Source organism: Phasianus colchicus, chromosome Z (assembly GCF_987193195.1).
Source record: "Phasianus colchicus chromosome Z, bPhaCol1.hap1.1, whole genome shotgun sequence".
Classification (NCBI taxonomy): Eukaryota; Metazoa; Chordata; class Aves; order Galliformes; family Phasianidae; genus Phasianus; species Phasianus colchicus.
In genome coordinates, this window is record NC_143476.1 from 82,791,249 (window position 1) to 82,810,933 (window position 19,685).

Genomic DNA, 19,685 nt, shown 5'->3' on the forward strand with positions numbered 1-19,685 from the left:
GGAACATATCAGAAGCTGAGCATGATGCAACAGCCTGCTGAAGAGTCTGTCCCCATCTTTCTTACAGCCCCCCATTGGACACAGACAGGCCGCCCTCAGGCCTCCCCCAGCCTTCCATTCTCCAGGCTGCACAGCCCCAGCTCTCTCAGCCCGTCCTCGCAGGGAGCTGCTCCATCCCTGACCATTTGTGTGGCCCTCCTCCGGACGCTCTCCAACAGGCCCCCGTCTCTCCTGTGCTGAGCACTCCAGCTGTGGACGCAGTGCTCCAGGTGAGGTGTCACAGCGCAGAGCAGAGGGGCAGGATCCCCTCCCTTGCCCTGCTGGCCACGCTGCTTTGGATGCAGCCCAGGATCCGGCCGGCTGTCTGGGCCGCAGGGCACACTGCTGGACATTGTCAGGACGTGCAGGGATGCCACAAGGAAGGCTAAGGCCCACTGGGAATCAAATCGGGTGACGGGGGTCAAGGACAGCTTCTTTAGTATGTCAGTGGCAAAAGAAAGGCTGGGAGAACATGAAAAGAAAGGCTACAGGGATATCTCATAGCAGCCTTCGAGTAGTTGAAGGGAGCTAACAGGGCTGTCTCTTTAAATGGTGTAAAACTGATAGGGCAAGGAGGAATGACATTAAACTAAGAGTGGGGACTTAGATTAGATGTTAAGGGGAAATTCAGAGGGCGGTGAGGTGCTGGCACTGCTGCCCAGAGAGCGGTGCTGCCCCATCCCTGGAGGTGCTCAAGAACTGGCTGGATGGGGCCTTGGGGAGTCTGAGCTGGTGGGGGCAACCAGTCCATGGCGGGGTTTGGGTCTGGGTGAGCTCGGAGGTCCCTTCCAACCCAAAGCCATCTGTGATTCTGTGAAGACCAAGGCTATGGATGGACTGCTGGATGACTATTATGAGCACAAGTAAGCAGTGGCCCAAACCCTGCTCCCCGGCCCGCCCCAGCTCAGGGCACGATAACAGCACGGGCCTGTGCCGCCCGGCCGGGCCGAATTCGAGGACGCCGGAGGTGCCGTCCTGCGGAACGAAGGCCGCGGCACCGCCGCCATGTGGACGCGCGCCGCGTCCTGCAGCCGGGCAGCGGGCGCCCGTTGCGCTCCGTGCTGGAAATCGCGCTGCCGCTGGGTGAGGAGGGCAGAGCGCCGCCTGGCGGCAGAAGCGAGCAGCGCTGCGTGCCACGGCCAGCCCTGCGGCGTTCACCGCGGTCTTCTGATCCGCGAGCACCGGCTGCTGGGGACTGGTGGGAGCGGACGGGCTGACGGAGCTCCAGGGCCCGACCGAAACGCAGCTTCGAACACAGTGGCTGGCTGTTGTGTAACCGACGCCGGGTGCAGCTGCTTCCACGCCGCAGCTTTGAGTCCGTTTATGAACGTCGTGTTTGGGAATCCTGCACGTTGCCCCATCTCATAGGTCGCTCTTTGCAGCGTGGAGAGCAGCCAGGACATTCGTTCAGTGGTGTCCAGGGACAAGTGTCATTTTGGAGCCCAACTTGTTCCAGCACAGGCCCTGCAGCCCTGCAGCTCGGACTGGGACCAGGGGACACAGCAGCATGTCAGAGCACACCGTGGCTCACAGCACCCCGGCTGTGCTCACCTTCCTGGGGGCCGTGGGGCCGAGACCAAGCAGGAGGCAGCATGGAGGTGCTCCACAGCCAAGCTGCGCTCTGCCTGCTGCTCCAGTCCTGCTTGGACCTGTTTATAAGCAGTGGGGGCTGCATGGGGCCCCTGGAGTCCTGCCAAGGGAAATCTGCATTCTGCGCTCCCTTTTCTACCCTACACTGCCTGTGTACCATCACACGCAGTGTGGGAAATGAACAGGAAGAGTCCGAGATCCAGGGATGGTCGTTGGGCCATGATCTTATTGCAATCAGCACACGGACGTGGTGGGAAAGCTCACATGACTGGAATGCGCTCGGGGATGGCTGTGTACTTTCTTAGGACAGACAGACAGCAGAGTGAGGTGGTAGAGTTGCTGACTATGTGAGAGATCAACTGGAATGTACAGAGCTCTGCCAAGGGATGCGTGATGAAGCACCAGGACCAGTGCTTTTTGAGCAGAGCCCCATGCTCCTGGCCCCGGAGCAACCGTGCTGTCTGCTCTCAGCACTGCTGGCAGCACCACCCGCTTTGCTTTCAGATCACTCCAAGGGATGTGGGGTAGAGCTGGGCCAGCACCAGGGGCGGCAGATAGCATGGGTGGCATGTGGCGGAGGAGCAGGAGGAGCGTGCTATTTCTGCAAGCTCCTGGCAGAGCTGTCCCTGACAGCTTTCCTTGCACTCTGTGGGGATCGGAGCCCACCTGCATGCACGGTGTGCCAGTGTACACCCCACTCCTGCACTTGATACGCAATACGGCCCATCTTCTCTTCCCTTTTGACTTCCCAAACTTCCTTCCCAACCTACTTCCCCAATGTGTGCAGCCTCAAAAGCACTGAGCAGTGGTGACACAAGTGTCATTGCTGGCACTGCCACACCATGGGGTGTGGGACAGGCAGAGGGGACAGGAAGGGGAGAGGAACTGGGATGCAATGGGGTGATATAGGAGCCAGAAGTGCAGCCCGAAGAGACGTGGCACGAGTCAGTGTCTGATGTAAAGCTTTATTGGGAGCAATGTCACAAGCAGTGTCAGCACTCCAGCGTTGTTGCTGATGTGGGACTGGCGAGGTCATCCTCATTCTGCACTGTGTGCATGCGAGTGAAGTCGTTGTTGCCAACCCTGTGGAGAACAGAGGGAGATGTAAGGTGGGAACTGCACAGCCATCTAGTCATAGCCTGGGACATTGTGCCTCTGCCCTGGGCTCACCTGGTGGCTTTCCAGTCATCATCAATGTCACCAACACTTGACCGCAGCAGCCACTTGGTCTTCAGGACCTCCTTCCCATTCCGGTCTATGAAGCACTGGCCCGTGAAGACAGTGGTGGACTCTGTGGGAAATGGGCAGATGAGGAGAGTGGGGTCATGAGCTCCACAAAGGGCAGGGCAGTGCCAGAGCCATGGTACCTCTGCCCTGGGGACAACTCATCTGAGCTCCCCCTGCCCTCTGGGAGCAGCCCCAGCACCTCCCCTGTACCCGGGGACCAGGAGGCGACAGCAGCCCAGCAGCTCTGGGGGAAGGGATGGGGCTGCTGGGAACACAGCAGGGGATAGGGCAGCAACAGGGCCATGGGAGGCAGGGCATTGTTGGAGGGACTGCAGGTATGGGTAGGAAATCATCAGGGACATCAAAGAGAGGAGAAGAGATCATCAGGACACTGTAGGAAAGTGCAGGAGACCAATGGGGACATTGTGGGGAAGGGCAGGACAGCAAAGGGGATGTCACAGGGAAGGGCAGGAGAGGAGCAGGGGCATGGCAGGGAGGCTCAGAAAGAAGCACCTATAAACATCCATTGCACTGTGAAGCCAAAGGTGGGCTGGCAGACTGTGTTGTTTTGGATCCCAAGCAGCGGTGACCATGTGATGTTATTTGGTGTGTCTGCCACAGCTGTGAGGTAGCTGCCGCTGAACTCGCCCCTGTCATTCACAGCCCCGATGATCATGCTGGAGCCCAGGTCGTTCCTCCAGTTCCCAGTCAGCAAGCACTGGGATGAACAGGGGGACTCAGTGCCGGGCAGGAGGCAGGGATGGGCTCCTAGGAGCACCCACTCCCAGCCCCATCCCGTTACCTTTCTGGCAGAGTGGCCGGGAGCCAGCAGAGCCAGGCTGAGCAGCAGCAGCAGCAGGGAGGAGGTTGCGTGCACCATCTCTGCAGCAGGTGGACAGCCGGCCGTGCTCCTGGCAGGACTCATCCCTCCTGCACGCCCTCTCGCCTTTTTATTGCTCCCGGCGCAGGCTTTTCTTCCCAGGCATTTCACAATGTGGGTGGGTCCACATTCACATTTTCCAGTTGCGGGCACAACCCCAAAATTATGCTGGCAGGTCTTTTAGGAAGCTTTCCTTGCGCTACAAGAGCTCTCCATCTCCTGCTGGAGGAAGTCAGAAAGCAAGGCGAGAGACCAGCATGGCTGAACCAGGACTGCTGGTCAAACTGGACAGCAAGGAGAAAAGGCACAGGCAGAGGGATCGGGGACAGGTACCCTGGGAGGAGTGTAGGGATGCGGGTCGGCCGTGCAGGGATGGGTCAGGAAGGCCAAGGCCCAGCTGGAACTTCGGAGTATCGCCAGAGGAGGAGGCGATGCACGCTGAAGGGGCCCCACTGTCTAATGAAGTATTGAGACTCAGAAATACGCCGTGCTCACTGGGGGCTCCTGTCATACTGTGTGGAGGCACTGGAGACGGAGGGCTGCTGGGCAGAGTCCTACGTGACGAGGTGCAGAAACTGCTGAAGAGGAGGTGAAATGAGCCAAGGCGCAGAAGTGAAGGCCATCCAACTGGCTGTAGCCATTGCTGAGAATGAGAAGAGGCCGGAGCTCTACCTCCACACTGAGGCCTGTTTGGTGGCCAGCCCCCTTTTGGAGTGGCTACAGCAATGCAAGCAAAACAGCAGCCTGCACTGAGGCAAAGCCATCTGGGCTGCTGCAGTGTGGAAAGACACTGCTGCCGCGGGAGAGAACGAGGCTGTTTTTCAGCTGGACCTCTGAGGAATACCAAAATAACCAGCAGATGGATCGGGCCTCCAGAATTCAAGGGTTCAGGTAGCTCCGGACTGGTGAACAAAGGCTGAACTACTTCTAGCTCAGTGGGCTCCTGACACTTCAGGCCATCTAGGAAGAGATGCTGCATACAGATGGGCGTGGGATCGAGGGGTGGACTCATCCGTAGACGCTGTTGCTCGGGCTTTATGTGACTGTGAATGACGTGTGGCAACTATGGAAGTCAAGTGCATAAAGCCTCCTTTCTGTGGTGGACGATGGCTGAGATCTACATATGGGGAGGGAGGTCTGACTGGATTTTATCTCGTTTCCAGAAGCCTGCCATGGCAAGCTCTGTGTGCTTATAGTGGTGGAAGCACTGATGGGATGGCTGGCAATGTATCTTGTGCTCCGTGCCACTGCCCAAAGCACCATCCTGGATCTTGAAAAGCAAGTCTTGTGGCAACAGGGCACCCGAAAAAACCTGAATCAGATAATGGGACTCATTTTCAAAGCAACGTCGTAAATAAACACCTGGGCCAGAAAGCATGGCATCCACACATCCCTTATCGTGGTCAGGCTCTGCGAATGATTTGATGGACTGTTAAGGACTACCCAGAGAGCAATGGGTGCTGGGACACTCATACGTTAGGATGGATCCGTCTGCCAGCCGAGCTGGTGCTGCCCAGTCAAATGTCTTACGGACTGCAGAAGGAGATGAAGTCGCTGCAGTGCAGGTGAGGGCTCAGGCCTGCCCCAGAACCCCCTGCACTGCAGGAGGCTGCAAAGGGCACACAGCCCAGCCACATCCCACCTGCACATGGGCTCCTTTTGCTCAGGGCTGGCGTGCAGGTTTATTGTGGTATAACAAATTGGCTTTTGTTGGAGGAAACAATATTGTTTACGGAAAAAGAAAAAATCCCTGAATATCTTGGGTGTCATATTTTAATGCCGATGAACATCACAGTTGTCCTGGGGCTCTACAATCCCCATCACTGTGAATTTTCACACTTTCCTTCCATAACATTGGACCAGGGAGGCTGATGTAACTTGGTTTGCACTGCATTTTCTCATATGTTCAATGTAGTTCCCCAAAACAAGTATGTTTTATTTCTGCGGCCATCAGCCTATGGCCTCATGGCGACCCGTGTCCCAGGAAGCACTGCCTTTCTTGTGAGGGAGAAAAGGCAGCGGTGGTCTGTCTTTCCCTTCAGCCTCACTTCTGAGCTCCGATCACAAAACTGATCCCGACTTGTAGCAGTCTAAGCTGCTACACAGACTGGGGCATTTTGGAGGCCCAGCAGTACCGCAGTGGGGGGGCTTTCAGCTCAAACAAGTGACCGTGCCTTCTTAGCAGACTTACGTAAGATCTCTCCTGCCACGAGGAAATATCCCTCCGTTCACAGTCACGCCTCATTCCCATCTTTGCTTTTTGGCTCCCGCACTTTTGAGAAAACCACTTTCAGAGATGAAGCACCGGAAGAGTAAAATTGCTGTCAAGCCATTGATAAGGCAAATGGCAACCCCAGCAGTGAGGGACAAGCCACATTATCTAGCAATTAGCATCACACAGCTCAAAGCATTGCCTGTTCTCACCCAACATCAAGTCCCCTTGAGGCACACACAGGATGTCCCCACCCTTCCTCATCACCCACCACGTGCACTCAGTGCCTTGAGCAAAAGCAGCCCCACCGGTGGCAGGAATAACCCAGGCTGTCCTGCCCAGCATGTTTATGTTTTTCAGGTGCACTGCAGGAACTTCATCTTCTTCTACAATCCACAGCATGTTTGATTGGGCTGGACCAGCTCGGCTGCCAGATGGATCCACAAGCATGACTGAGCCGGTGAGTTTTGCTAAGTGTGCATCCTAGTGTTTGAGTGTCCCAGCACCCTTTGCTCTCCTCTCCAGGTAGTCTTTAACAGTCCATCAGAAAGTTCCCAAAGTGGTGCCACAAGGAAGTGCAGTGCTGGGAGTGGTAGAATTGAGATTGCCCTGAGTTGGCACTGGCGTGGCTGGCAGAGGCAATGCATTGCTATTAAATGCTGTTGACATTAAAATATGACATCCAAGATGTTTGGGGATGAGTACTTTTTTAATACACAATATCATTTTTCTCCACCAAATGCCAGTTGGGTATAACAGCAGCTAACCCGCACACCAGCCCTGATCTGAAGGAGCCCAGGTGCAGGTGGGACGTGGCAGGGAGTTGAGTTGTGCCCCTCACCAGTTTATTCATGGCACGAGAATGGGAGGGCATCCCAAGGGATGCATGATGTATGAGTGGAAAGTTTATGGGTGAGAACTACGGGGCAGGCTGTGATGAGTGACGCTGTTGTGGGTGTCTACTACAGGCCGACTGATCATGAGGAAGCTGAAGAGGCCTTGCACAGACAGCTGCAAGCAGCCTCGCTATTACAGGAGCTGGTTCTCACGAAGGACTTCAACCACTCTGATATATGCTCAAAAAGCAATGCTGCCAGGCACACAGAGCCCAGGAGGTTCTTGCAGTGTGTGGAAGATAACTTTCTGGTGAAGATGTGGACGAGGCAATGAGGAGAGGTGTGCTGCTGGATCTTTCTCCTGCAAACACCAGTTCCTCCCCAGCCAGTCCAGGAAGGACTGACTGGGGATGTGAAGGCTGGGGGAAGCCTTGGGTGCAGTGACTGTGAGATGGTGGAGTTCAGGATCTCGCATGGGAGAAATCAGGCAGTTTGTGGGACTGCAGTCAGGACTTCAGGAGAGCCAACTTTGACCTCTTCAAGGACATGCTTGGAGGCCTCCCATGGCTTAGAGCGCTGGCAAGCAAGAGCAACCAAGAGAGCTGGTTGCCATTCAAGCAACTTCTTCCAAATTCGGGATCGGTGCATCTCTAAGACTAAGAAATCAGGCAAAGGTGGCATGAGGCCTGCAGAAGTGAGCAAGAAGCTCATGGAAAGACACTGATGGAAGAGCAAAGCCTCTGGAATGTGGGAAAGGGCTCTGGCCATCTGGGAAGAACATAGGAATGTTGTCAGGACATGCAGGGATGCCACAGAGAAGGCTGAGGCCCACTGGGAATCAAATTGGGTGACCTCCCAGTCAAGGACAACAAGAAGGGCTTCTTTAGTATGTCAGTAGCAAAAGGAAGACTGGGAGAACGTGCGTCTGCTGCTGAATGAGGTGGGTGACCTAGTAATGGAGGACACCAAGAAAGCGGAGTTACTGCACAACTTCTTTACTTCATTCTTTCCTGCTAAGACTGCCCCTTGGGAATCCCAGAGCCTGGAGACGAGAGCATGGGGAAAGGACGACTTCCCCTCGGTCGAGAAGGATCTGATCAGAGGTTGTCTAGGCTAACTCAGTTAACACAAATCCATGGGCACCAATGAGATGCATACATGAGTGCTGAAGGAACTGGCAGAAGTGACTGTCAAGGTGCTCTTGATCATCTTTCAAAGGTCATGGAGAACAGGAGAGGTGCCTGAGGACCGTTTCCTCCAGAACGCCAGTGCCACTCCAGTCTTCCAAAAGGGCAGGAAGGTGAAGCTGGGAAACGACAGGCCAGTCAGCCTCACCTCTGTGCCTCGAAGGTAGCAGAACAACTTGTTCTGAATGCCATCTCTTAGCAATTGGAAGAGAAGAAGGTTATCGGGAATAGTCTCCATGAATTCACCCAGGGAGAAATCACGTTTGACCCATCTAATTGCCTTCTAGGATGTCATCAGCTAGGATGTCGCGGGAGTTGAGGGGGGAGCAGTGGATGTTGTGTGCCTCGACTTCAGCAAGGCTTTTCACACTGTCCCCACAACATCGCTGTGGGCAAGTTGAGGAGGTGTGGGACAGGTGAGAGGATGGTGAGGGCCATTGAGAACCGTGTGGACTGGCAGAGCTGTCTAATGAGAGGGATGTCACTGGAGGAGTTCCTCAGCGGTCGGTTCTGTGCCTCGTTCAGCACCTTCTCCAGTGACCTGGATGACTGGATAGTACGTGCCCTCAGCAAGCCTGCTGACGATATGAAGGTGGGAGAAGCAGCTGGCATACCAGAAGGCTGTGCTGCCATTCAGCAAGACCTGCGCACCCTGGAGAGTCGGGTGGAGAGGAAGCTTATGATATTTAACAACGGCAAGAGTAGAGTCTGGCAGTGGGTGGGGAATAACTGCAGACATCAGTTATGCAATGATGTGCGTAACTGCACGCAGGTTGGGGCTGTCCTGCTTGAGAGGAACTCTACAGAGAATGACCCGCGGGTGCTGGAGGCCGAGCCGTGGGCCGTAAGCCGGCAGTGTGCCCTCGGAGCGAGAAAGCCAATGGTATCCTGAGGTGTGCTGAAGAGAACATGGCCAGCAGGTCGAGGGAGGTGATCCTTCCTCTCTCCTCTGCCCTGGTGAGGCCACGTCTGGAACACCGTGTCAAGTTCAGGGCTGCCCAGTTCAAGAAAGACTGAGAACTACTGCAGAGAGTCCAGCAGAGGGCCTTAGAGATAATGAGGGGCCTGAAGCATCTCCCGTAGGAGGCGTGGCTGGGAGACCTGGGGCTGTGTAGTCTGGAGAAGGCTGAGGGGAATCTTATCAGTGCTTACAAATACGTAAAGGGTGGGAGTCAAGTGGATAGGGCCAGGCTTTTTCAGCATTGTCCAGTGACAGATCAAGGTTCAGCGGTCGCAAACTGGAACACAGAAAGTTCCATCAGAACATGAGCAAATCCTTCTTTACTTCAAGGGCGACATAGCACTGGAACAGGCAGCCCAGAGAGGATGTGGAGCATCATTCTCTGGTGATATTCAGAATTCCAATGGCCTGGCGAATATATCTCATGCTCTGAGCCACCTCCTCTGCCCCCCCACCAAGTCCACACTCCTGTCCTGCACTCCTGACCCCACTCACCACTCACATATCATGTCTGTGGTCAACAATGCCCACGTTCCCAAAGAGCAGTCATTGCTTCAGCTCTGTCCCCATCACAGCCTGCGGAAGGCTGGGGGTATTCATGCAGCATCCCTGCAGTGTCCCTCTCCAGGAGTTTCCCGAAACCCACCTGTTCAGTCAATGCTCATGGATCCATCTGCCAGCCGAGCTGGTCCTGCCCAGTCAAACATGCTGTGGATTGTAGAAGAAGACGAAGTCCCTGCGGTGCACCTGAAAAACATGCTGGGCAAGATAGGCTGGGTTATTCCTGCCACCGGTGGGGCTGCTTTTGCTCAAGGCACTGAGTGCACGTGGTGGGTGATGAGGAAGGGTGGGGACATCCTGTGTGTGCCTCAAGGGGACTTGATGTTGGGTGAGAACAGGCAATGCTTTGAGCTGTGTGATGCTAATTGCTAGATAATGTGGCTTGTCCCTCACTGCTGGGGTTGCCATTTGCCTTATCAATGGCTTGACAGCAATTTTACTCTTCCGGTGCTTCATCTCTGAAAGTGGTTTTCTCAAAAGTGGGGGAGCCAAAAAGCAAAGATGGGAATGAGGCGTGACTGTGAACGGAGGGATATTTCCTCGTGGCAGGAGAGATCTTACGTAAGTCTGCTAAGAAGGCACGGTCACTTGTTTGAGTTGAAAGCCCCCCCACTGTGGTACTGCTGTGGCCTCCAAAATGCCCCAGTCTGTGTAGCAGCTTAGACTGCTACAAGTCGGGATCAGTTTTGTGATCGGAGCTCAGAAGTGAGGCTGAAGGGAAAGACAGACCACCGCTGCCTTTTCTCCCTCACAAGAAAGGCAGTGCTTCCTGGGACACGGGTCGCCATAAGGCCATAGGCTGATGGCTGCAGAAATAAAACACACTTGTTTTGGGGAACTACATTGAACATATGAGAAAATGCAGTGCAAACCAAGTTACATCAGCCTCCCTGGTCCAATGTTATGGAAGGAAAGTGTGAAAATTCACAGTGATAGGGATTGTAGAGGCCCAGGACAACTGTGATATTCATTGACGCAAGTGATTTTATGTAAGTCTGGTAAGGAAGCAGTCAGTTTTTGAGTTGAAACCCCCCAGTGCAGTTCCAAATCTGCCGTGGTCTTCAAAATGCCCCAGCCTCTCCACTACAGTCTCTTCTCACACAGAATCATAGAATCATGGAATGGCTTGGGTTGGAAGGCACCTTTAAGATCACCTACTTCCAACCCCCTGACATAGGCAGGGACATTTTCCGCTAGACCAGGTTGCACACAGCCTCATCCAGCCTGGCCTTGAACACCTCCAGGGAGGGGGCATCCACAACCTCGCTGCACGACCTGTTCCAACCTCTCACCACCCTCGCAGTAAAGACTTTCTTCCTGATATCTAGCCTAAATCTACCCTCTTCCAGTTTAAAAGCATTTCTCCTTGCCCTGTTGCTACATGCCCTTATAAAAGTCCTTCCCTGCTTCCCTGTAGGCCTCTTCAGTTTCTGGAAGGTCACTATAAGGTCCCCCTCGAGCCTTCTCTTTTCTTGGCTGGAGTCACAACTCTCTCAGCTGTCCTTGCAGGGGAGGTGTTTGAGCCCTCTAATCACCTTCAGATCCCTCCTCTGAACCCACTCCAACAGCTTCATGTCCTCCCAGAGTTGGGCTTCCCTGAACTGGAAGCAGTACTCCAGGAGGGGTCTCGTGAGAGAAGAGCAGGGGTGCAGAACCTTCTCTTGATGCAACCCAGGATACAGTTGGCCTTCTGGGCAGCAAACGCAAATTGCTTGTTGAGTCTTTCATCAACCAACGAGCCCAAATCCTTCTCCTCAGGGTTGCTCTCAAGCCATTCTCTGCCCAACCCATATCTGAGCCCCGACCCAGATGCCAGAACTTGCACTTGGCCTTGTTGAACTTCATGAGGTTGGCATGGCACCCCATCTTTCAAGTCTCCAGCTTGAAAGTCCAGCTCCATCTGGATAGCATCCCTTCCCTCTAGCATGTCAACAGCACCGCTCAGTTTGGCGTCTTCTGCAAGCTTGCTGAAGGGTTGTGCAGGCTGGTGTGGCCAACACCCCGTGCCAGCAGCACCAGGTCCAGTGCTTTTTGAGCAGAGCCCCATGCTCCTGGCCCCGGAGCAACCGTGCTGTCTGCTCTCAGCACTGCTGGCAGCACCACCCGCTTTGCTTTCAGATCACTCCAAGGGATGTGGGGTAGAGCTGGGCCAGCACCAGGGGCGGCAGATAGCATGGGTGGCATGTGGCGGAGGAGCAGGAGGAGCGTGCTATTTCTGCAAGCTCCTGGCAGAGCTGTCCCTGACAGCTTTCCTTGCACTCTGTGGGGATCGGAGCCCACCCCCACTCCTGCACTTGATACGCAATACGGCCCGTCTTTTCTTCCCTTTGGACTTCCTTCCCAACCTACTTCCCCAATGTTTGCAGCCTGAAAAGCACTGAGCAGTGGCTGTGGTGGCACAGGGGACGTGGTGACACAAGTGTCATTGCTGGCACTGCCACGCCATGGGGTGTGGGACAGGCAGAGGGGACAGGTAGGGGAGAGGAACTGGGATGCGACGGGGGGCTACGGGAACCAGAAGTGCAGCCCGAAGGGATGTGGTACGAGCCGGTGTCTGAAGTAAAGCTTTATTGGGAGCAATGTCACAAGCAGTGTCAGCACTCCAGCATTGTTGCTGATGTGGGACTGGCGAGGTCATCCTCATTCTGCACTGTTTGCATGCGAGTGAAGTCGTTGTTGCCAACCCTGTGGAGAGAGAGAGGAGATGTAAGGTGGGAAGCGCACAGCCACTATTCTCTGCGAAGGTCCGTGTGCCTCTGCCCTGGGCTCACCTGGTGGCTTTCCAGTCGTCGTCAATGTCATCAACACTTAACCGTTGCAGCCACTTGGTCTTCAGGACCTCCTTCCCACCCCTGTCTATGAAGCACTGACCCACAAAGACACTGGTGGACTCTGTGGGAAAGGGGCAGATGAGGGGAGTGGGGTCATGAGCCCCACACAGGGCAGGGCAGTGCCAGAGCCACGATCTTCTGGCCCTGGGGACAACTCATCTGAGCTCCCCCTGCCCTCTGGGAACAGCCCCAGCACCTCCCCTGTACCCGGGGACCAGGAGGTGACAGCAGCCCAGCAGCTCCGGGGGAAGGGATGGGGCCGCACGTGGGGCATAGGAGGCAGGGCATCATTGGGGGGACTGCAGGGATGGATAGGAAATCATCAGGGACACCACAGAGGGGGAGAGATCATCAGGGACACCGTAGGAAAGTGCAGGAGAGCACTGGCGACATCGTGGGGAAGGGTGGGAGAGCAAAGGGAGGGTGGGAAAGAAGCACCTGAAAAATTCCAACGGACTGTGAAGCCAAAGGTGGGCTGGCAGACTGTGTTGTTTTGGATCCCAAGCAGCGGTGACCATGTGATGTTATTTGGTGCGTCTGCCACAGCTGTGAGGTAGCTGCCGCTGAACTCGCCCCTGTCATTCACATCCCCGATGATCATGCTGGAGCCCAGGTCGTTCCTCCAGTTCCCAGTCAGCAAGCACTGGGATGAACAGGGGGACTCAGTGCCGGGCAGGAGGCAGGGATGGGCTCCTAGGAGCACCCACTCCCAGCCCCATCCCGTTACCTTTCTGGCAGAGTGGCCGGGAGCCAGCAGAGCCAGGCTGAGCAGCAGCAGCAGCAGGGAGGAGGTTGCGTGCACCATCTCTGCAGCAGGTGGACAGCCGGCCGTGCTCCTGGCAGGACTCATCCCTCCTGCACGCCCTCTCGCCTTTTTATTGCTCCCGGCGCAGGCTTTTCTTCCCAGGCATTTCACAATGTGGGTGGGTCCACATTCACATTTTCCAGTTGCGGGCACAACCCCAAAATTATGCTGGCAGGTCTTTTAGGAAGCTTTCCTTGCGCTACAAGAGCTCTCCATCTCCTGCTGGAGGAAGTCAGAAAGCAAGGCGAGAGACCAGCATGGCTGAACCAGGACTGCTGGTCAAACTGGACAGCAAGGAGAAAAGGCACAGGCAGAGGGATCGGGGACAGGTACCCTGGGAGGAGTGTAGGGATGCGGGTCGGCCGTGCAGGGATGGGTCAGGAAGGCCAAGGCCCAGCTGGAACTTCGGAGTATCGCCAGAGGAGGAGGCGATGCACGCTGAAGGGGCCCCACTGTCTAATGAAGTATTGAGACTCAGAAATACGCCGTGCTCACTGGGGGCTCCTGTCATACTGTGTGGAGGCACTGGAGACGGAGGGCTGCTGGGCAGAGTCCTACGTGACGAGGTGCAGAAACTGCTGAAGAGGAGGTGAAATGAGCCAAGGCGCAGAAGTGAAGGCCATCCAACTGGCTGTAGCCATTGCTGAGAATGAGAAGAGGCCGGAGCTCTACCTCCACACTGAGGCCTGTTTGGTGGCCAGCCCCCTTTTGGAGTGGCTACAGCAATGCAAGCAAAACAGCAGCCTGCACTGAGGCAAAGCCATCTGGGCTGCTGCAGTGTGGAAAGACACTGCTGCCGCGGGAGAGAACGAGGCTGTTTTTCAGCTGGACCTCTGAGGAATACCAAAATAACCAGCAGATGGATCGGGCCTCCAGAATTCAAGGGTTCAGGTAGCTCCAGACTGGTGAACAAAGGCTGAACTACTTCTAGCTCAGTGGGCTCCTGACACTTCAGCCATCTGGGAATTGTTTATGGAAAAAGAAAAAATCCCTGAATATCTTGGGTGTCATATTTTAATGCCGATGAACATCACAGTTGTCCTGGGGCTCTACAATCCCCATCACTGTGAATTTTCACACTTTCCTTCCATAACATTGGACCAGGGAGGCTGATGTAACTTGGTTTGCACTGCATTTTCTCATATGTTCAATGTAGTTCCCCAAAACAAGTATGTTTTATTTCTGCGGCCATCAGCCTATGGCCTCATGGCGACCCGTGTCCCAGGAAGCACTGCCTTTCTTGTGAGGGAGAAAAGGCAGCGGTGGTCTGTCTTTCCCTTCAGCCTCACTTCTGAGCTCCGATCACAAAACTGATCCCGACTTGTAGCAGTCTAAGCTGCTACACAGACTGGGGCATTTTGGAGGCCCAGCAGTACCGCAGTGGGGGGGCTTTCAGCTCAAACAAGTGACCGTGCCTTCTTAGCAGACTTACGTAAGATCTCTCCTGCCACGAGGAAATATCCCTCCGTTCACAGTCACGCCTCATTCCCATCTTTGCTTTTTGGCTCCCCCACTTTTGAGAAAACCACTTTCAGAGATGAAGCACCGGAAGAGTAAAATTGCTGTCAAGCCATTGATAAGGCAAATGGCAACCCCAGCAGTGAGGGACAAGCCACATTATCTAGCAATTAGCATCACACAGCTCAAAGCATTGCCTGTTCTCACCCAACATCAAGTCCCCTTGAGGCACACACAGGATGTCCCCACCCTTCCTCATCACCCACCACGTGCACTCAGTGCCTTGAGCAAAAGCAGCCCCACCGGTGGCAGGAATAACCCAGGCTGTCCTGCCCAGCATGTTTATGTTTTTCAGGTGCACCGCAGGGACTTCGTCTTCTTCTACAATCCACAGCATGTTTGATTGGGCTGGACCAGCTCGGCTGCCAGATGGATCCACAAGCATGACTGAGCCGGTGAGTTTTGCTAAGTGTGCATCCTAGTGTTTGAGTGTCCCAGCACCCTTTGCTCTCCTCTCCAGGTAGTCTTTAACAGTCCATCAGAAAGTTCCCAAAGTGGTGCCACAAGGAAGTGCAGTGCTGGGAGTGGTAGAATTGAGATTGCCCTGAGTTGGCACTGGCGTGGCTGGCAGAGGCAATGCATTGCTATTAAATGCTGTTGACATTAAAATATGACATCCAAGATGTTTGGGGATGAGTACTTTTTTAATACACAATATCATTTTTCTCCACCAAATGCCAGTTGGGTATAACAGCAGCTAACCCGCACACCAGCCCTGATCTGAAGGAGCCCAGGTGCAGGTGGGACGTGGCAGGGAGTTGAGTTGTGCCCCTCACCAGTTTATTCATGGCACGAGAATGGGAGGGCATCCAAAGGGCTGTGCAGAATAAAATTCTGTAACCCACGTATGGTTATCAATCAGGTATGTTTATTATGGCGCTGTGATGCACTGGGGATTTTTCCACCAGAAGTGATTCAAAAATTGCATAATTCAGATTCCCTTATATAGATAATACATATTCTTTAATTATGGGTGAGACAATTAACATATACACACTTATTTTAGGGAGTTATTTATGAGGTCTCCAGTCTTCTATTCCATGGTCTCTTTTAATGTCCAATGTCCTTTAGCATCATGGCAGTACAACCAACAGTCATTTAGTTCAGCCAGTGCTCTTCCTCACTTGTCCTTTAGATGAACTTTCTTCCCTGATGCATGCTCATTAAGAGCATGCTGATTATAAGTAATTTGTAGTTACTGAAATCATAACATTTGCTCATTCAGCAATCAGCCATTATTTCTGGACATCTGCTCGACCCTGGATAGAGATAAGCTTGGAAGGAAGACAGAGGCATATCTTGATGCCTTCCTGTTGCATCCCAACCTACCCACAGAGTGAGACAATCCAGCCTTGCGTGGAGGTCACTGAATCACAGAATTGCCAGGGTTGGAAGGGACCTCAAGGATCACGAATCTCCAACCCCCCTGCCACACGCAGGGCCACCAACCATCCCACCTAATGCTAGACCAGACTGCCCAGGGCCCCATCCAATCTGGCCTTGAACACCTCCAGGGACGGGGCATCCACAACCTCCCTGGGCAGCCTGTTCCAGCACCTCACCACTCTCTCCGTGAAGAATTTCCCCCTGACGTCCAACCTAAATCTCCCTTCCCTCAGCTTAAAGCCATTTCCCCTTGTCCTGCTGTCACTCACCCTTTCAAAGAGTTGATTCCCCTCCTGTTTGTAGGCTCCCTTTAGGTACTGAAAGGCTGCAATGAGGTCACCCCGCAGCCTTCTTTTCTCCAGGCTGAACAAGCCCAGCTCTTTCAGCCTGTCCTCATAGGGGAGGTGCTCCAGTCCCCTTCATCTTCGTGGCCCTCCTCTGGACCCTCTCCAGCAGCTCCCTGTCTTTCTTGTACTGGGGGCTCCAGACCTGGACGCAGTATTCCAGATGGGGCCTCACAAGAGCAGAGTAGAGGGGAACAATCACCTCCCTGTCCCTGCTGGCCACCCCTCTTTTGATGGAGCCCAGGATCCCATTTGCCTTCCGAGGTCCTGGCTTCTTTGATGTTTGATAAGCTTGCTGTTCTTTTGCTAAGACTCTCTTATCCAAACAGAATAGCCTTACAACATGCTATCTAGTCCATAATACTATACCCATACTATTCGCAACATTCAAAAACTACTGCAGCTTTGCAAGCGAGAATTAATCACGTAATTGAACAGCCATGTTTCTAAAACATGCCCTGCGCGCTGCCTGCGTCAGCTTGGAGGGGATGGCAGAGCGCCGCCTGGCGGCAGAAGCGAGCAGCGCTGCGTGCCACGGCCAGCCCTGCGGCGTTCACCGCGGTCTTCTGATCCGCGAGCACCGGCTGCTGGGGACTGGTGGGAGCGGACGGGCTGATGGAACGGGCCCGACCGAAACGCAGCTGCAAAGACGGTGTGTGCCTGCGGAAAATGGCGGTGTGATTTAAATCAGCTTGCTCGCAGGCACAGTGCTGTGTGCCCGTGGTCCCGCAGCGCTGTGGGTCTTTGACGAGGGTTTTGTAAAGAGAACAGGATGTGGCCCAAAATCTGGGCTGTGCATTGTCCTGCTGTAAACTGTGCTGTGCCAGGTGACCAAGCAGGCACAGTGAGGTTGGAGAGGCCAGGTATTGACACTGCTGCAGAACGAGGCAGGAGATGCTTCTGTTTGGATATTAGTAAAAATTTATTCTCAGAAAGTAGTGGCAGAACAGTCTGCCTGGAGAAGTGGTGGAGTCACCCTTCTGGAGGTGCTCAAGAACCCTGGAGATGTAGCACTAAGGGACATGCTTAGTAGGCATGCTGGGGATGGGTTGGGCTAAATGACCTTTGTCTGCTTGGCAGGGGGAGCGTGGATGATGCATGGCAGGCATAGCTCACAGGTACTGGGGCTTAATGGGGCAGCTTGTGTCTCAGAGTTGCAAGGATCAAGGGGGTGGCTACAGCCATAGCACGCCATCATGAGGTGGATGAAACCACATCCTCAGTGGAGGGAGATGGCACCCTCTCAAAGGCTCCCTTCACTGGGGTGCCCCAAAGCACGCTGGGCAGACTTTTCATCTCTAATGCCCCAGCACTTACTAGACATGTCCCACACATGGTGAAGGCCGTGCCATCTTGCTGTGCTGCTGCTGGGATCCCTTAAGGATTGAGGCATTGTCACAGCCACCAGTGAGGGCTGTCCTGGTTGAGCACTTGCCCTGGAACCCCCATTGTCTTCCAATGCCAAAATCTCATAGAATCCTGGAATCATTTGTTCCCCTACAATGAACAGGAACACCTATAGCTTCATCAAGTTCTCAGAGAGCCAGTCCACCCTGACCTTGAATGAAAAAACTTCTTCCTTAAATCCTGTCTACATCTCCCCTCATTTAGTTTGAAGCCATTTCTCACTGTCTTATTACAACAAAACTTGCCCCCATTTCTCTTACAGACCCTCTAATGGGGGGTCTCAGGGCTGCTCTCAGGGCCTTTTCTTCTCCAGGCTGCACAGCCCCAGCTCTCTCAGCCCGTCCTCGCAGGGAGCTGCTCCATCCCTGACCATTTGTGTGGCCCTCCTCCGGACGCTCTCCAACAGGCCCCCGTCTCTCCTGTGCTGAGCACTCCAGCTGTGGACGCAGTGCTCCAGGTGAGGTGTCACAGCGCAGAGCAGAGGGGCAGGATCCCCTCCCTCGCCCTGCTGGCCGCGCTGCTTTGGATGCAGCCCAGGATCCGGCCGGCTGTCTGGGCCGCAGGGCACACTGCTGGCTCACGCCCCGCTGCCATCCAGCGGCACCCCCAGGTCCTTTCCGGCAGGGCTGTGCTCTGTCCCTACATCCCCGGCTCGTACCGGCAGTGGGGGTTGCCACCACCCGGGTGCGACACCTCGCGCTCGGATTTGTTGAACCTCAGGAGGTTCACCTGGCGCACTGCTCAGCCCGTCCAGGTCTCTCTGGATGGCGTCCCGTCCCTCGGCCGTGTCGACCGCACCACGCAGCTGGGTGTCATCCGCAAACTGCTCCGGGTGCCCTCCATCCCACTGCCCGTGTCACTGATGATGGCATTAAAGAGCGTCAGTCCCAGAACTGACTGCTGAGGAACAGCACAGACTGCAGTTTGTACAGGGTTCTCACCCTGAAACCCTCTTGTCCACCAGTGCTATTTTCTTGCTATGTGCTTGACATTTTGTCCAGAATGATAGTGTGCAAAGCAGTATTGAAAGCTTTACTGAAATGCAAAAGGATTACTTGAACTTGTTTCCCTATATCAACTAGGTCGGTGATCTTTTCTTAAAAAGGGAATTTAGTTAAACAGGACTTTCCCCTCATGAACCCATGTTGGCTGTGACCCATGATTGCATTATCCTTCAGATGTTTTTCAGTAGCTCCCAGCATAATGTCTCCATAATTTTAGTAGGTGCTGAAGTGAGACTGACAGGCCTGTAATTAGCAAGGTCTTTTTGCTTGCCTTTCTTGAACAAGAACAACATATTCTGGAACAATATTTCCCAGCTTTCAGCCAACTGGGACCTCTCCAGATTTCCAAGACCGTTGAAAAATAATTGAGGTCTTGTGATGACATTGGCCAGCACTCTGAGTGCCCTGGGGTGGATCTCATTGGGTCTCATGGATTTAGTTGCATCTGTATGGAACAGCAAATTGCACACAAGTTGGGAGTTGGCTGGGAGCTGGTTGTCCCCTTGTCCCTGGACCCCCAGGGGTCCCAGAGCCCATCATCAGTGTTGAAGACAGAGGCAAAGCAGCCATTAAAGATCTCTGCTTTTTCTATGTCCCTGTTTGCAAGGTAACCATTCTCATCAAGTAATGAACCAACTTTCTCTCTGGTCCTTCTTTCATTGTTAACATATTTAACATTTAATATTTAATAATTTTATTGTCCTGCACAGCATTGGCCAGCTTTAACTCTAACTGAGCTTTGGCCACACAGTTTTTTTCCCTACAAAGGCAAGCAGCATCCCTGTGTTATTCTCATGTTTTCTGACCTTGCTTTCTGTGGCCTTTCCTTCTAACCTATCGAAGAAGATCCCTGTTCAGCCAAGCTGACCTTCTGGCCCAACTGCTTGACTTCTGACA

At 54.1% G+C, this 19,685-nt stretch overlaps 2 protein-coding genes across 2 annotated transcripts; both read right to left on the reverse strand.

The window, feature by feature from the left end:
• Window positions 1-1,203: 1,203 nt before the first annotated feature.
• Window positions 1,204-5,813, reverse strand: LOC116239710 (avidin-related protein 1-like). The gene is made up of 4 exons (XM_090131737.1): window positions 3,659-5,813; window positions 3,370-3,574; window positions 2,800-2,920; window positions 1,204-2,712 (listed from the first exon to the last, which is right to left on the reverse strand). Exons 1-4 carry the CDS (start codon window positions 3,779-3,781, stop codon window positions 2,622-2,624), a joined length of 540 nt encoding a protein of 179 aa, XP_089987863.1. The 5' UTR covers window positions 3,782-5,813; the 3' UTR covers window positions 1,204-2,621.
• Window positions 5,814-11,269: 5,456 nt separating this feature from the next.
• LOC116239705 (avidin-related protein 1-like) lies at window positions 11,270-13,993 on the reverse strand. Its single transcript, XM_031609882.2, has 4 exons — window positions 13,052-13,993; window positions 12,763-12,967; window positions 12,265-12,385; window positions 11,270-12,178 (listed from the first exon to the last, which is right to left on the reverse strand). The coding sequence occupies exons 1-4, from the start codon at window positions 13,172-13,174 to the stop codon at window positions 12,088-12,090; spliced, it is 540 nt and encodes a 179-aa protein (XP_031465742.2). The 5' UTR covers window positions 13,175-13,993; the 3' UTR covers window positions 11,270-12,087.
• Between the last annotated feature and the right edge of the window lie 5,692 nt (window positions 13,994-19,685).

Coding starts and splice junctions, on each gene's coding strand:
- LOC116239710 (XM_090131737.1), bottom strand. CDS start 3,781: ATGAGTCCTGCCAGGAGCACGGCCGGCTGTCCACCTGCTGCAGAGATG. Junction 3,575..3,658: donor CCGGCCACTCTGCCAGAAAG/GTAACGGGATGG, acceptor TGTTCATCCCAG/TGCTTGCTGACTGGGAACTG. Junction 2,921..3,369: donor AGTGCAATGGATGTTTATAG/GTGCTTCTTTCT, acceptor CATTTCCCACAG/AGTCCACCACTGTCTTCACG.
- LOC116239705 (XM_031609882.2), bottom strand. CDS start 13,174: ATGAGTCCTGCCAGGAGCACGGCCGGCTGTCCACCTGCTGCAGAGATG. Junction 12,386..12,762: donor AGTCCGTTGGAATTTTTCAG/GTGCTTCTTTCC, acceptor CCTTTCCCACAG/AGTCCACCAGTGTCTTTGTG. Junction 12,179..12,264: donor GACGACTGGAAAGCCACCAG/GTGAGCCCAGGG, acceptor CTCTCTCCACAG/GGTTGGCAACAACGACTTCA.